This window comes from Pelobates fuscus, chromosome 11 (assembly GCF_036172605.1).
Source record: "Pelobates fuscus isolate aPelFus1 chromosome 11, aPelFus1.pri, whole genome shotgun sequence".
NCBI classification, from domain to species: Eukaryota; Metazoa; Chordata; class Amphibia; order Anura; family Pelobatidae; genus Pelobates; species Pelobates fuscus.
The window spans coordinates 17526178-17544226 of NC_086327.1; the positions used below are offsets into that span (position 1 = coordinate 17526178).

At 38.7% G+C, this 18049-nt stretch overlaps 1 protein-coding gene across 1 annotated transcript; it reads right to left on the reverse strand.

Moving 5' to 3' along the window:
* Positions 1-790: 790 nt before the first annotated feature.
* Positions 791-17845, reverse strand: LOC134578189 (myeloid cell surface antigen CD33-like). The gene is made up of 9 exons (XM_063437208.1): positions 17640-17845; positions 15544-15662; positions 12598-12960; positions 12001-12369; positions 11317-11625; positions 8862-8903; positions 6445-6567; positions 5733-5788; positions 791-1222 (listed from the first exon to the last, which is right to left on the reverse strand). Exons 2-9 carry the CDS (start codon positions 15623-15625, stop codon positions 1169-1171), a joined length of 1398 nt encoding a protein of 465 aa, XP_063293278.1. The 5' UTR covers positions 15626-15662; positions 17640-17845; the 3' UTR covers positions 791-1168.
* Between the last annotated feature and the right edge of the window lie 204 nt (positions 17846-18049).

Consider the following 18049-nt stretch of genomic DNA (forward strand, 5'->3'; position numbering starts at 1 on the left):
GATTATAGATATTTATTAATAGACCTGGATATTTTGTTTTTTGTTTTTCGAAAATCAGAATAATCAAGGAGATAATGAATATGTATGTGTTGATTGGTTATTTATTCAAAGAAAAAGCTGATTACCGCTAAGTGGTTTCTTTTTTTTTTGTGACGTAATTGGACACTGCTTCAAATTTGTTTGTTTGATTTGTTTGCCTTCTTTGTGATCAGATTCCTAAAAAATATGAATTTTAAAGTTTGAACTCCATGAACTTGTGTATTTTTTTTCAACCTAGATTGCTCTATAACTCTATACTAATCTCTGTGTTTGTATCTGGTCTGACTGTGTTAATTTGGTATATTCATCCTTTCGCACGTCTAGGGGGGGCAAAATGCACCATCGCCAAGCACCTTCGTCCATACAGCCAAAAAACTTTGAAATATTTTTCTAACAGATTGGAAACATTTAAAAAACATAATAGTATATCAAGGCCATAGCTAGGGCCCTCTGTATGCAATAGTTCCATAACAGTTACCTAAAATCAATATCTTATTAATTAATTGATTTTCAGGAGTGAGGCAAGAGTCAATGACACCTGGTTACAGAATAGTATATTTTTCCCAGTAGGTGTGACTATACAGACAGTATCTCCCATTCCATGTCCATTTGGAGTTTGTTGTTCCGGTACCCCTGCTGAAGCATAGCCAACAGATTGGAAATCTCATCGAGGCGCATTAGGGATAGTGTGATCGAGTCGTGGCAGGGCGTCTGCAGTTAGATCATGCCATGGGAGTCAGAGATGTAGACAGACACCATCTCAGGATATCAGAGAGCGGTTTGGAATCTGCTCTTACAAAGTGGTAAAGGCACAACACTGGGTTGTAGTCCCGAGGAGACCAGGAGACCCTGACTTGAAACGTGTGTTGTGGGCAATTTGTAAGAGCGGTTGCTAGGTTTAATTCCCCAAATTCTACCCAAAAAAAACCTTACTTATGCTTTTGTTATTTGCATGCATATTAAAATGAAGAATAAAAAAAGAAAAAGAGCTCATGGTCTTCTTTTGCAGTTAACTTTTATAATACTTATACCCAGGCACTGCACATCTGCTTAGCTTGAAGGTAAGTCTCCGCCCCCAAACCATGAGCTCTTAATCCATGAATGTTGACCATTCGATACAATTTCAACCTCACTTCTGTGCATTCATCACGTGATAGATGTCTTGGTTCTCAAATTTCAGATTCTAAAAGGAAAATATAATGATAGGTCAGGTTCAGTAGTCCAAGATTAAAACTTATAGCCAAATAATTATAATCACATAAATAACCTGGTTTGCATATCCACTTAGTGGCACTCTACTATTATTAATTGGGCTGTGCCAATCAAATGATGCTCAATTGGTATTAAGTATACCAATGGGAATATTTCCCATACCAGTCACCACAAGCAGTTTTAAAGGATCACTTTCAACCATCTTAATATCTATGAAGGGTGCTATCTTACCTTCAGGGCTTAACCATTTCAGAATGATTTGCACAAAAATCTGCAGTACCTTCCTCAGTCCTGCTCCACTGCTGCACAGGATAAAAAAGGTTTTGCCTTGGCAAAAAGTGATAGACTGAGCATGTCGGCTTCTGCTTTCAGCCTGTTACTGCGAGTAATAGTATGACCTATCAATGGCAGTAAAGGCAAACCTTCCTGTAGTGTATACTGACTGAAAATGGAGAAAAGAGGCAGAGAATTCCTGAATTCCTGAGACAGCTTCAGGGTTAAACAATTCAAAAAATGGTTTAACCTCTGAAAGTAAGACAGCACACAGTGACTCCATCCCCATAACAAATTAATTGTGATGGTGAGCATTTATGGAGGCTGAAGCCAACCATTGGTGTTCCTTTAACCACTGAATCATGCCAGGAAGGACCATTTATTACTATTTATGCTATCCCTGCAACTAAGAATCTTCATTTGAACACAGCAGCTTCACGGTATGGACTGGGATTCAGAAGATACGTCACCGGATTCCTTCCACCTTTTTACTACATATTAATTTACTATTAAATTGTTACCATTTTTACCTCTAGTTTACTACTGTAATATTTGTACTTGCAGTTACCTGTAGTAATTAATAATCTGGCTGATAGGATTGAATAGGCAAATATTTTAATATGTGCAACAAATGGCTAGTCTGTTCCACCCCTCCGCGCTTGCCACTCCTAGCTGTAACTTCCTTTATATTACTGTGTATCCTTCTTCTTCCTCAAGCCCAATTTATCTTCCATCCCTGCAACTAAGAATCTTCATTTCTACTCAGCTCTACCCACCCACCCTGGATCCGTCTAACTATATAGCATGACTCCTCCATCTGTTTCCAAGCACAGTCAATCACCTCCTCATTCCCTTCACATGTTTTTAATCAGTGCAGCCACACTATACATTTTCTCTGCCATCACCTGCAATTTCCTTTGCTACCTCTTTTTCCTATTTTACTTTTAGATTGTAAGCTCACAGGCAGTGCCATCACCTTTTGTATCGGTCTGTTTATAGTGTATTGTTCTTCTAATTGTACACCGCTGCGGAATATGTTGGCGCTTTATAAATGCCAGTAACAGATGAAAATGTTTTTACCAAAAGTTGTCCCTACTGTCTTGCAGTACAAAACGAGAATCAGATCAGGTGAGGCTTTCCATTCTTACGCTGTGTCCAAATCTGGTTCACCAGTGTTCAATGTAGCCAATTGTTCTTAGCTGATTGGGGACCAGGTCAGTTCAAAGTTCAAGACTTCGTGTGTTCAGAGGTGTTCCTCTGAATTAGCTCTGTTGTAACATGGTTATTTGGGTTACTGCTGCCTTCAGCTCTATCTGAATCAGTGTTTTCTGCACCCTCATCTGACCTTTTATATTAACAAGACTAATCACTAGTGATGTCGCGAACATAAAATTTTCCGTTCGCGAACGGCGAACGCAAACTTCCGCAAATGTTCGCGAACGGGCGAACCGGGTCAACCGCCATAGACTTCAATTGGCAGGCGAATTTTAAAACCCACAGGGACTCTTTCTGGCCACAATAGTGATGGAAAAGTTGTTTCAAGGGGACTAACACCTGGACTGAGGCAAAACTCCCATGGAAAATTACATAGTTGATGCAGAGTCTGGTTTTAATCCATAAAGGGCATAAATCACCTAACATTCCTAAATTGTTTGGAATAACGTGCTTTAAAACATCAGGTATAATGTTGTATCGATCAGGTAGTGTAAGGGTTATGCCCGCTTCACAGTGACAGACTAAACTCCCCGTTTAACGCATCGCAAACAACCGCAAACAGTCCATTTGCACAACCGCAAACTCCCCATTTGCACAAGGTTGGATACCAAGCTAGCCATGTCCCGTTCCTTGTCCTCACTGATGTCATTGAAGGTCTCTTCCTCCACCCAGCCACGTACAACACCAAGGGTCCCCGAAAGGTGACAACAAGCCCCCTGTATATTTTTTTTAAAATGTACACTACTGTTACACCAGATATCAGTTGCACTGGTGTGACACTGTTTCTGGCAGGCCCTGAAACGCACACGTGTGAAGGAAACTGACTGCTATTATATTACAGTCAAAAAAGTTGTTTTTTGTTTTGTTTTTTTAAATGCAAGCTATTGTGACACCAGATATGAGTGGTGGCACTGGGCAAGTGGGCACAGTATATGCTGTGAGCCTGACACACACACTGGCAGGCAGGCAACTGCAATTAGATTACACAGAAAAAAAGAAAAAAAAGCAGACTGATGTTCTAGCCCTAAAAAGGGCTTTTTGGGGTGCTGTCCTTACAGCAGAGATCAGATGAGTCCTTCAGGACTGTAGTGGACACTGAATACACTAGCCTAGCTATCGATTTCCCCATTAAATCAGCAGCAGCTACACTGTCCCTCCTCTCACTAAGAATGCAGCTTCCGGGGGGCGGGGCCTAGCTGTCATGGAGGAAAGACGCACTTCGTATGAGCTCCCTCAATATCTCACTTTAAGCAGCTATCAACAAGCGAATTTCACCCCAGAAGGGGATGACCCAGCAATGTTGCTCCTACCTGACCGACCCGACATGCTTAATAGCGGTCAGCAACTCGACAGAGTCTTACTTACCTCCGCGTGGCAAGTGTGGCCTGGTGCTCACCGGGCAGGAGAGGCGGCCGATCTCCCGATCCTGGGATGCCTAGGAGCAGCTACTTCCCGGCATGAGCTCTGTTACCCCCCCCCCCTCGGACTGGTGGGGGTTATCCCGGTCCACCCCTGAGAGGCTGTCTGGAGCTAATGGACGCACAGAGCACAGCCGCCCAGGCTGACATACTCATCTGCGACTCTCCCAATATGGCGGCAGCCGCGTGTCCTCCTGGTACCAGCAAAGCATGGCAGGATATTGAGTCTAACCTGGACAGACTCTTTAATCAATTTTGGAAGCAAATAACAAGCAGGAAGCCCCAACAAGCTCCACCACAGCCCCAACAAGCTCCACCACAGCTAAACAAAGCAGTCCCCATTAAAATCCACCAACGCAAAAGGTGTCGAAGACGGGACCGGAGGCACAAACAGAAATGCAGAGCCTGCCCCACGTCAAGCACTCGCCTCCACCTTAAGCCACCACAGTCCCGCACCGGACGTGAAGCACCACCGGGACAGATCCGACCACCCGACAAAACATGCTTCCACCACCTCAAGCCGCAAACCCGGCACTCAGCCAGAGACTTGCCTTTGTTGTTCCAGGTATCAGGGACTCCCAGGGTCTGCACCTGGCACCCAGAAGGGATCGGATGAGCACAAGCAGTAAACAGCAGCCTGCCAAGCATGTCCCACTATAGCCGATCCTCCACACCATGCCTTTGATCACATGAACTGCTCTCTGCACATTAACTAATCGTAAAGTTGCAAGCGTTTAAACATGTCATTATTTCACCTCCTAAAGAGTTTATTGTCGTAGTTTCTTACATGCCTTTACCTTAACCGTTCATGTATTATGTTATTCACTAGTCTCATCTCATGGGGCGACTCACACTTGATTTATAACTAGTGGGGGAGCTGCTGATATAAATACACAGTTGATAACGTGCAAGCTACACCCTAAACATGACAGCCATCTTTCACACCAATGTACTGCTATATACTCATACCCTCAGTGCAACTAGCCATGATATACGCACTTTCAGCCTAGCATGCTCAAATATAACACACTTCTGTCTAAAAAAAAAAAAAAAAAAATGCAGCTTCCGAATGAATCTAAAATGGATGCTGTCCAGGAGGTGGGAGGGTCTGGGAGGGTCTGCTGCTGATTGGCTGGAATGTGTCTGCTGACTGTGAGGTACAGGGTCAAAGTTTACTCAATGATGACGAATAGGTGGCGGACCGAACATCGCATATGTTCGCCGTCTGTGGCGAACGTGAACAAGCTATGTTCGCCAGGTACTATTCGCCAGCGAACTATTCGGGACATCTCTACTAATCTTTAGAACTAACGTTTATCAATTTTCTTTGTTGTTTGTACCATTCTCTCATCAAACCTTAAAAAAATATATATTCATGAGAATCACAGGAGTTTCTGAATCACTCAAATCCCCACCCTGGTATCAGCAATCACAGCACAAATCCTATTCCTTCTATCATTCATTCTACCATCATTAAATGGATGATTAGAGAGATGACAATGTTTCCATCAGGGAAGTATTAACTATTAAGGAACTCAATAAAAAAGAATGTCCAAAGAAGAAACATTTTTATACCTGGTAATCTGATTCTGTCACTTCAGTCTTCTGCTCAGTGCTGCTATTTCCAATTCCTTATTAACATAGAAACACATGCATTTGGTTTACACCAATTATTAAAGATATTCTATTTTGCAAAAGGGTTTGGTACCTACATCAGGCTAGATACTGCTAGTAATCATCATTTTAAAGTTTATTCTCCCTTAATACAAGTTTTGCAATCTTTAACTTTCCCAGCCCAACTTCAAATTATGTCCTTTAATTCCATGTGTGTGTGCATGCGTGCGTGCGTGTTTGTGTGTATATATCTTGTGTCAGTGTTATGTAAACGGTTTTATAATTCTAGTTTATAATTTATACTCAGTCCCATTTTGCATAAAAACTTGTGTTTCTATTACGTACTTTGCATATTTGGTATCGACAAGTGTGAAACAAACGGACTTTTGTGCAACAGACTAGTCTTTTTGTTTTTATTAATTGTATTCTTGATGCAACAAATTGCTTTGATCTGCTGTTTAATCCTATTAAAATATGTGATATTCATAGATTAAGTAATACTTAAGACTTAACTGAGCTGTGAATGTTATCTAATAACATGTACATGCTGTGTGTTGATAGGGAGCTATCATTCAATGCAGAGACAGAATAGTTGATTACAAGTATGGCTTTAATTACACATTCACTCTGATGGTTAAAATGTAACAAATTTAATAATATGACATTTTCTTACCTTTCACTTTGTTCTCATTGTTATTTCTGATATACCAGAATATTCCCACGCCCATCAGGATTAATATAAAAATGTTCCCAGCTACAATTCCAATGATGATTTTGGTGTCCACCACTCTGTCGACTAGAAAATCAAACATTATAATTTTAAAGACTGTATATTTCAAGATTTCTAATTTAGTGGTTTCCAACCCAGTCCTTAAGAAACAACAATAATGCAGGATTTAGGAATCTCCCAGTAGTATTCCAATGGAAATACTGGCCAAACATGTCCTTTTGGCATGCCTTGAGGACTGTGTTGGCAATCACCGCTATGTCACTTTTAGATACAGTCAGGCCACCAAATATAATCCATGTTTGACAGCCTGACTTTATCTAAAAGTGAAATAAAAGCTAGAAAACTCCAATAATATGCAGTTAGAACAAAAGACTCAGCCTGTACTAATAGGCCTCAGATATCCATCACATCCCAAGAATTTGTAATATTACAATTACGTATTTGTGTTTATGAGCATTGAAAAATAAAATTAAAGGCAAAATCAACAACATTGCGATTAGCTTTATCTGCAAAGTGTCGGGGTTGTTTAAGAAAGTGAGACTTCCAATTGAATGTCAAATTTAAAGCCAGAGTAGCGGAACTGAAAGCATGGCGGACTTCAAGATTATTCCTAGTTTGGCTATTTTGACCATACATTTGAAATTCACTTGGACTTTATTTGGAGTTCTCACTTTAGTAAATAGCCCCATGGGTGTGTTCATCTTGGCTCCCTGTCAGTCCCAGTCTCTACGTACATGAATTTGCAGAAAGGGAATAGAGAGCAGGGGAAACTGAAAAACTTGTGTGGTTCTCCTTTACAAATACAAGATGTGCCCCGACGGGGCCTGGACTGAACTGGATTGGGATGTCATTTGCTGAGACTGTAAAGGGAAACTATAGTGCCAGGAAAACAATGCTTTAAGTTCCTGGAAAACAAACCTGCCCCACTCCATCGCCCCTCCACAGCCCACCCCCAGTGGTGCAGAAGGGATTAAAAAAAACCTTCTGTCCCTAACCTGATTCCCGTACCTCTGCTCCACCCCCGCAACATCCGCCAGCGAGGAGACCTAATGCAGCAATGGCCACACTTGCATTAGTACTTCACCCATAGGAAAGCAGGTATAATGCTTTGCTATGGGATTTCACTTGACGCTGGATGTCCTCATGCATAGCGTGGGGACGTTCAGCATCAGTTCAGTGACCAAAGTTGCCGGAAGTCCCTCTAGTATCTGTCTGGTAGACAGCCACTAGAGGTGGAGTTAACCCTCAAAGGTAATTATTGAAGTTTATTAAAGCATGCAATAATTACCACTTTAGGGCTAATGGACCTGGGACACTGCGCCCAGACCACTTCAATGAGCTGAAGTGGTCTGGGTGCCTACAGTGTCCCTTTAATAAACATTTAAAAGCAAACACAGCATCACGTGAAAGAGATTAACACAAGCTAACAAGCTATTGATGATTTTCTAATTTTGTAAGGTTATCTTTACAACATTTCAATAACTATCAGGGTTATTCACTAAAATGAGAATTCAGAGTGACTTTCAAAGTTAGGTCAAAGTAGCCGATCTGGAAGCACAGCTGTATTAGAAAATGTTTACATTTAATCTATTCTGGCCTCAAATTTGAAATGAATTTAGAATTTCCCCTTCAATGAATAACCCAGCACGTGTTTTAGCAAGATCTGATAAGTAGACATGATTGTGAAAACATTGGTGAATAAACTTCATAAACAATTGTTGGAGGGAGAGATGTGGAATTCTAATTTAATTTCATTTTAAAAACTTGGGACCGGGAGATTTCCTGTTTACATACACTAATACATAACGAGAACATAAACCGAACACTGCATTAATTTTTCATTTTCTTTTTTGTGTAGGGGTGGAATTTTAAACCATCTATTAAATTTTCATGTACCAGTAGATAATTACATTCATATATAATTTAAGAAACTGTTTATCAATGGTTTGCCCTGTTAACAGTGTTCCCGCTGGGCTCTGATGTTCCCTGGTGGTCAAGTGACGCACCTCTGGCCACAGAAGCCAGAAGCAGTGCCGGTTGTCATTCATTGGCTGATAACATTAGCTCTCAGCCGATGGTTGACATTCTCTGAAATGAAAGTTGCACAGAATTGATATTAGCCAGCCCTGAACTCTAGTTATGGTCCTATGACGCTGCCAGAGGTAGAGTTGCAACTAATAAGTGGATAGGTTAATGGTTAATCTCTATATGTGCGGTGTTTCAGACTCCTGGCACCTTGACCACTTCAGATCAGTGAAGTGTAAGCGAAAGTGAAAAAAAAGTGTAAGTGAATGATATATCATACAATGACATGCAACAATATATATATATTTGTATAATATGTCTTCAAACCAAATTACCACGTGAATTGTCACTGACGATATTATGATCTTCTGGGACATCTATCATAACAAAAGTAGAAAAAAAAAGTATTATTACTTAATAAAAATATTAAAGGAATGAAGCTACAAATTAAGTAAATTAAACAATAAAAATGTAATTAAGAACAGCATTTCCTAACTTCTTAATGACCAATGACTATCCAAGATATTGTATCAGCACGGAGTATCCTACTTATTTACTAACAGCAGTTCTATAGAAGCCATGTTATGTTAAATATGTCATTATAAAGTAGGATCCATGGCTAGATTTTCAGACTTATATCAATATTAGACATTAAGGGACCAATTCATGGTTTTACATCTCATAATTTAAAAATGTTAAAAGAAAACTAAAGAGTTTAGTTATCTACTAAACTGGCACTTGGAAAAACAAATGATGGCAAATTATAATCTAAACAAGTGAAGTAGTTATGTTTATAACAAAGCTTTTGAATAGCTTTTGCATAGCACTAGAAAACCAGTTGAGACTTTCTCATTAAAGCAAATTTGTAAATTTACCAGGAAAGGTTAAAGGATCTTAACATGTATAGCTAGGAGGAAAGACGAGACAGGGGGGATATGATAGAAACATTTAAATACATAAAGGGAATCAACACAGTAAAGGAGGAGACTATATTTTAAAGAAGAAAAACTACCACAACAAGAGGACATAGTCTTAAATTAGAGGGACAAAGGTTTAAAAATAATATCAGGAAGTATTACTTTACTGAGAGGGTAGTGGATGCATGGAATATATATTTAGATATACGATAAGATCAGGGACCTAATGAGAGTATTTAGAAAATTGGGCAAACCAGATTGGCCGAATGGTTCTTATCTGCCATCACATTCTATGTTTCTATGTTAATTTCAGGGGTCTTTGCATATTCTGGGAGCACAGTGGAGGTGAGTCTTACTTACCTCCAGCTGTCCCTTGTGGGCACTGTCATGTTCCAGGTCCTCTTCGCACCTAGTGCTTCAGTTGCCAGGAGCCATGTCAGTGTTGTACTCTTGCACCTGTGTGAGAGTACAACCCCCGAGGTCTATGGGGGATGCTGCTAGACCATGGGACCCTCTGTAGACAATGCCTGAATCCCATAGCCGTCATTTGTGATAACTCCTAGGACAGGACAAAAGTTGATGTCATGCCTTAACTACCGGTATTTCTTTGTCTCTTCCGGGTTGACGGAGCTTAGCCACACCCCCTTCTCTGACGCGGTCTCCCCCACGCTACACAATGCGACCGCGCCAGATACAAGACGCTGGATTATTGAACAGCGTTACCGTGGAATCAAACCGGCTAAAAGTTTTCTCCAACCTTTACCTGTGAACCGAACCGGACTGGAAATCTACAGACCCTCCTTCTCCTCTCCTCGACCACGGCTATTAACTGGACCTTTCTCATCCTGCCTGACAACTTCCCTCCCCGGAGGAGAACTTCGGGAAACCTGATCTTTTCACCATTAAAAGCTAAGTCAATTGCTATATCCGTAATAGGAGATTACCTGCTCTCAAGCCTGCTATTCATTCCTGCTACAGCCTGCTTACTTCGAACTCCAAAACGAATCACTCCTGCTACAACTTCATTTCTATTTTGCTCTGTTTCCATGAACTTGCAAACTCCAATGTACTATACTGCATATATGCCATAAGCTGCTTACTCCGTTTAAACAAACAGCAAAGTAATTAAAGATACAGTACCTGTATTATCCGTAATTAAAGATACAGTTCCTGCACTTTAGTATCCTAGTCATCAATCTGAATTCTAAGAGATCTGCAGTTGTGCTCCATTTAAATATATGTAAGCATTACAGTTGACAGGGGAGCACATCCTTTTCTCAACTTTTGTCAGCCTCATCTCTGCCAAAAGGCAAAGCAGTCCTTACTTTGTCATATGATAACTTTCAGTAAAATTCCAATGCAGTCTTAATCAGTATTCCATAAAGACTATATTCTTTATGAAATACTCAAAAGTGACCGATTCACTTTAGCATACAAGGCTGTAACAAACCTTGGTGGTGGTTCTTCTCTCTCATCTCCTTTACAATATCCTTTAAGACAGTTCTTAAAATATATTTTTACCTAATTTCCAGAGATATACAGATCTCAAGTTGGGAGAACCCAATAAGGCTTTCACCAACCACATATACAACTATGACTTTATTTTATTTATTTTTGTCATCATCTTCATGCAGTTCTTCTGATGATTAAACTGAAATAATGGAGAACCCTTTGATCTAATATATTGTATATCTAATATATTGTAAGATCCTCTGTCTTTCTAGTTTCCATACTTGTGATTAAACTGTGAATCACAATCAATTTAGAGATAATAATAATGATCTCTTCATGTTAAACAAGACATAACTCAGAAAGAGCACTATGTTTTCATATACTAGTAAATAATGAACACAGTATGAAGAGTAAGACTTACGTTCCACTTTTAGTATGATGTCTGCACTGGTGGTCGCATTGCTATCTCTGTAACTTACAGTACAGGTTAATGAAGACGTGTTACTTTTCTTAGATGGAGTAAATGTGATGTATGAGATGTAAGTCCAATTACCATCTTCATAATCTACCCTGTAATTCCGAGTTTTACCACTATTTAATTCTTCTGATCCATTCCATGTGATTGATGGGGGAGACCCTGTGCACCTTGCTGGACTCATACAGGTCAATGTTGCCTCTTGGTCTACCAGCAGATGTATTTTTGGAAAGATAAGAGGTTTTTCTGTAAGCTCTAGAGAAGAAAAAATATACATCAGAAAAGTTGTCATGTGATAATGTTTTCTCGAAATACCTGCATTCAAAATCAAGATAATTTATTCACATGTCCTCCAAGTTTTAAAAACAAGCTTATCCTATTGATCCATCCATCCAACACACACAAACCGCCTACCCCACCCCCCCACCCCCCCCCCCCCACATGTGTGTAGTTGGTGGGTGACTCTATAAATTCAGATAAAAACTGTGAGGATGTAACATAGAACACACTAATAACTATGAATTATGTAAGGTGCTATTAGGTATAGATATTTAAGTAATGTTATGTCAACAACCAGTGGAGATATGTTGAAGGAAAATTAGTAAGGTTAAAGGGTTCTTCTTCACTCACCTGTCACCTTCACATAGGGCAAAATATCCATGTAATTAAACTTAAGAGATCCATCTTCTATTCTGAATCGATATGGTGACTCATCTGTCTCTTGGACATCATTGATGCTGAAGGAACAGTCTCCTTTACTCACATCCCCAGTAAGGAGGATCCTTCCTCCAATGTTAGCCACAGAACCAGTTTTAGAAGCCACAGGGTTACTGTTAGTAACCTTGTTCTCTTTATACCACATACCTTGAGCATTTGGAGATAGAGTTTTATCTGCAGGGATGGTGAAGGTGCAAGGGATAAAGGCACAGAGACCCCTCTGCACAACAACACGGCTTGGCACGTTTAAATTGTACGATGGTTGTGACTTACATGTCATATCTGTGGATGTAAATATTGATATATTTTATTATTGTTGTATAGGTCAATACAATGTGTGCCATTGAGTTGGGTATTAGCAGCAGCTATTCAGCAGTTGTCTTGGTCAGCGTTGTGTTTCCATTATCATTATCATTAACGTGAAGATATATCTACTGTTGTTTGCAGAACTGGAATCAAACAAAGGATAGGGGTGTAATTGTTTTGGATATATTGATGAGTTTCCCTTACCTGTCACCTTAACATAAGGCTGAATTTCCAGATAGGTATACAGAGTTAGTCCATCTTCTATTCTGAATCGATACTGAGACTCATCACTGTCTTGTACATCAGTGATCCTGAAGGTGCAATCTCCTGTTATCACATCCCCGATCAGCTGGACCTTCCCTCCGATACTAGGCCCACTACCAGTCTTTGAAGCTACTGTATTTAACTGAAGTAAGGTTCCTTTATATATGATTCCCCGAGCATTTTTAGAAAGATTATTTCCAGGTACCGTAAAGGTACATGGGACATCGACACAAAATCCCCTCTGTGCAATGACCTCTATTGGGGCCTTGATACCGTAAATTGGCGTCTTCTGACATCTATTATCTGTGGAAACAAACAACTCAGACAGACAGGCAGAGACAGAGATAGATAGATAGATAGATAGATAATAGATAGATAGATAGACAACAAATTCCATAGTGTTGTGGAATTACGGACAAGTATTTACAATATATATATGTATATATATAATCAGTGTTTAGCTAATCATTTTGCCATTTTTCATTAGTTTATTCTTTTTCATGTAACTAAAGTCAGTAAATAACCTAGGCTTATACTCGAGTATAAGTCGACCCGAATATAAGCCGAGGCCCCTAATTTTAGCACATAAAACTGGGAAAACTTATTGACTCGAGTAAAAGCCTAGGGTGGGAAATGCAGCAGCTACTGGTAAATTTCTAAATAAAATTAGATCCCGATAAAATTACATTAATCGAATATTTATTTACAGTGTGTGTATATAATGAATGCCATGTGTGTGTGTTTGTGTAGTGTTTGTATGTAATGAATGCAGAGTGTGTGTGTTTGTGTAGTGTGTGTATATAATGAATGCAGTGTGTTTGTGTAGTGTGTGTATATAATGAATGCAGTGTGTGTGTGTGTGTTTGTGTAGTGTGTGTATATAATTAATGCAGTGTGTGTGTGTTTGTGTAGTGTGTGTATATAATGAATGCAGTGTGTGTGTGTGTTTGTGTAGTGTGTATATAATGAATGCAGAGTGTGTGTGTTTGTGTGTAGTGTGTGTATATAATGAATGCAGAGTGAGTGTATAAAATGAATGCAGTGTGTGTATATAATGCATAGTGTGTGTTTGTATGAGTGTGTGTGTATATAATGCAGAGTGTGCGCATTATATACACACACACTCTGCATTATATACACACACACACTCTGCATTATATACACACACACTCATACAAACACACACTCTGCATTATACACACACACATATACAAACACACACTCTGCAGTTTACACACACTGTGTGTATATATTGCAGAGTGTGTGTGTTTGTGTGAATGCAGTATGTGTGTGAACTGGGTGGGTGGAGGGAATTTTTATTATTTGAAATTTATTTTTTATTTTAATATTATTTAAAAACTAAATTATTTTAATATTATTATTTTTTTTATTATTTTATTATTTAATATTTGTTTTGTCCCCCCTCCCTGCTTGTTGCCTGACCAGGGAGGGGGACTGTAACATTCCCTGGTGGTCCAGTGGATGGACTGTGCAGGGGGGGCCCGGAGCAAGCTGTTACTTACCTTTGTAGCAGCTCTGGTCAGCTCCCTGTCAGCTCCGTGCAGCTTCCCCCGTGGCAACGCTCTGATGGCCGTGGGTGTCGCGAGACTTACACCGTGAGCTGAATGGGGGAGCTGCACGGAGCTGACAGGGAGCTGACCGGAGCTGCTACAAAGGTAAGTAAGAGCTCGTGGCCAGCCCCCAACAGGACCGCCGGGCTTGTAATGAGCACGGCGGTCCTGGTCTGTATTATGGCAATGTAAGTTGCGATAATACAGACCATGACTCGAGTATAAGCCAAGTGGGGCTTTTTCAGCACAAAAAAATGTGCCGAAAAACTTGGCTTATACTCGAGTTTATACGGTAAATAATGTATAAAATAGAGTATAGAAGAAAAAACTAAGTTAAATACTTCAACCAATTAGAAAGATTGTCAGGCTACATCTAACCTCCTCATGACATGGGGTTAGGCAAATTTTATTATATCGTGATAGCCCTGTGTTGCTGATTAGTTTAATTCACTAGAGCTCAATGATGTTCTAAGTGGCAATGTAGCATAGTTATGCCACAATTGCAGTTCACTAACTGGCACAGCTTTTCTGCCATGTCAATAAGGAAAGGGTCTTAATCAACTGTAGCACAAGACTTTCTATAGGAAATCACAGAAATCACAATTCAAATTGCTATTTACTAATTGACTTCACAGTTGCATTGCAGCTGAAAAAAAGCCTTTTTACTGGAACAAACATTACACCGAGTGAGACCACCGTGTTGAGGCCTCACAAGGCAAGTACCACCAGGCAATAAATTCTTCTAAGCCAAAATATTGGTCTTCGCAATGGCAATGGAAGTGAAAGTAAAAATATTGAATTAAATAATACATTTTGGGGGCTGTTTATAAATAAAAATAAAACCTAAGACTAATAAAAAAAATGGCTAGAGATGCTAATTGAAGTTCACCGAAGAACAGAAGAGATAAGTCCTAATTGATAGAAGGTAATCCTGGTGTATTTTTTATGTTGTTGTTGTTGAGCAATGTCTATCAATAAATGAAGCAAGTAATGTTGAGGAAATAGAAATTAGAGCAATACCATGGACAAATATGTGTGTGCTAAAGAGAAATTGGGTAATATTTTAAGTAAATGAACCTTGTGCAAGGAATCAAAGTAATATTTTTCAAGAACAAACTTGACCATTATTCCAGCTCAGATATTTTGGGGTCATTTATGTAATTCCATTGTGAATTCTTTACAATTTCAACTAAATTATATAAACCTCAAAAAATGGCCATTTGACACCTTGTCTTCACAATATCTTTTCAAATTGTAGACTAAGTAAAAGTACCTGTACGTGGAATTCAGATATTATAAATGTAATCAAACGCACCCTTCCATAGTAATGACAGAAGGAAGATCAAGGCAAGATGTTGAAAATTGTGTTGAAAAGTGTATGTTCCAAACCTCATCATGTTGCTGAATGTCAGTAGTGGTGTACTCACAGAAGGTCTATATTGGATGCAATAAAATAATTAGTACCGTAAATAAATATCTTAAGATAGCATCGTTAAAGATGAGTGGAGGCTTGTTTATAGGTGCACTTTGCCAGCTCCCTATAATTTTTTGTTCAAACAAAAAATAAATAGACACATTAAACAGACTCTTGTTGTAGTTTAATCATTCTTCTTCCGTTAGACTCTGCCTTGTATCCTCTACAGCAGGGTCAGATTAACATAGGGGCTGATGGAGCTGCAGCTCCAGGCCTATACAAATGGTAAAGGCCCATTGATTTAAAACTTGCTTTAGCTTAAGTATGTAGTAGGTCCATCATAATTGTCAGTACCAGGCCCAAAGGGCTCTTAATCTGGCCCTGCTCTGCAGATACATTTGATCTTTCTTATATTCTTATATATATATACATGTTGGCAGTTGTACTGAATTACTTTCCCTGCACCATTTAACTTTTAAAATGTATATTGAGAAAACTTAAAATTACACCTTTGAGATAAAAATGTTAGAAAATTCATGTAGAATCTGTCTTTGTCTATAAAGATAAAAGCTTGGGTGGGTTGCCCTGTTTTATGAGTGTTGGCTGTTTGGAGCAGCTCTTGACAGCAGCTGAGCCGAGCCTTGTTTCAACAAGTTTATGATGACGTCTAATTGGTCACGAGAAGACAACATGGGATTAGGTAAGTAGACTCCAACTGGTCAGGAGGAAGAGTTTGCAGAGTTGGGAGAGGAGTCAAAGTGAAGAGGACAGTCTAGCAACCATTATAGAATCGATAATATCATCTTTATCGATAATAGATCATTTCGAACTTTATGGCTTTTTTATAGAATATTTTTTTTTGTTATTTTTTTTTTGTTATTACAAGACCACTAATCACTAGATTTTTTCTTAAGATGACTGTTCACATATATTACTTTTCCTGAAGGCTTTGCAAAGATATCTCATTGGTGAATATTTTGTTTCATTAAATGTAATGATAATATTAATAACGCCATCAATATATTTTACCAAAAAATTAAGACCTTTAGAGTTTTCTATTTTTTTAGTCTAATGGTTTAAATTGTTCCCCAATGGAATTCCCTTTTTTATCATGTCTGAAAGATGCTGAAATTCAGACCTACAACCCTGATGTTTGAACAGGCACTAACAGAATTTAGCCAACAGATCTTTTGTGCAGACTATGCATTTCTACTTACAAATTACTACAATATATATTTTTAACAGGGCATCCATTTAAGATATAATAATAATTATAACAATACTAACAATGAGGGTCAGATAGTCTTATTGGATTATTTCCATGGCGTAATGTTTCAAAATAAAAGGCATCGGCACTAAACAGTGAATTTTCATAATCTGAAAATCTAATTTCAAATTGTAGGTCAAAGTAACTGCATTGCATTGGAATTAAATGTCAGTTTAGTGACTTTTTGAAAATTATTTTATAATTAAACAGATTTCACTGTTTAATGGAAAAAAAAAAACATAAAAGTGCTGTCAGATTATTTAGAAATATCTAACCTGTGAATTATATGGTCTGCAATTACTGTACACAAATGAAAGAAATTAATTGATGCTTAAAACTTACAAATGTATTGAACCTCACTCTATAAGGGCTATTCAATAAAGTAAGAATGGCCCAGATGTGGGACACCAGGGAACGAGACAGGACCCCAAAATTAGGACAGTCCCGACAAAAGTGGAATAATTGGGAGTCCAGCTATGTTAGCCTAAAATGTTACATTTACTTTAACTTTACTTTGAATTTCAACAATTCACAGTTTATTTAATAACTAACTAATTTTGTTAGTATGCATTAAAATATAAGAAAATGACTAACAGAACCTTAAATCATAAAAGAAACATGTTAAGATACAATTGTCTGAAGACAAACTATCCTTCTTGCATTATTCCCATCAATAAAGAATCTGGACTTTGCTTTGGTGTCCTCAGTACAGATTAATTTTATTTAATACCTGCACACGTTGTAGACTCTTGTTGTAGTTTAATCATTCTTTTTCAGTTCGACTCTGCCTTATATCATCTACAGAAACATTTGCTTTTTCTTATATTCTCTCTGCAATCTTTTTCCTCCTGTGCCAACAGTTATTGCTCATCTTATGACCCATCACTCTACCTTCCCTATTCAGCAATAATATTTTGAAATATGTTTTAAAAGGAGAAGTCAAAATAACTGATGGAATGTATCTCATAGTTGCAGTGAATGCAAAATCATTGTGCAAGTATTAACCTATTGCATCTATGCATTGACTCTCGAAATTTATCGGAATCATACATTTTGAGGGAGATTAATTAGGGAAAAGTCTGTGGCGAGGACTAGACTACGGGCACTCTTTCTTCAGTTGACTTCATTGTTCTTTCTTGC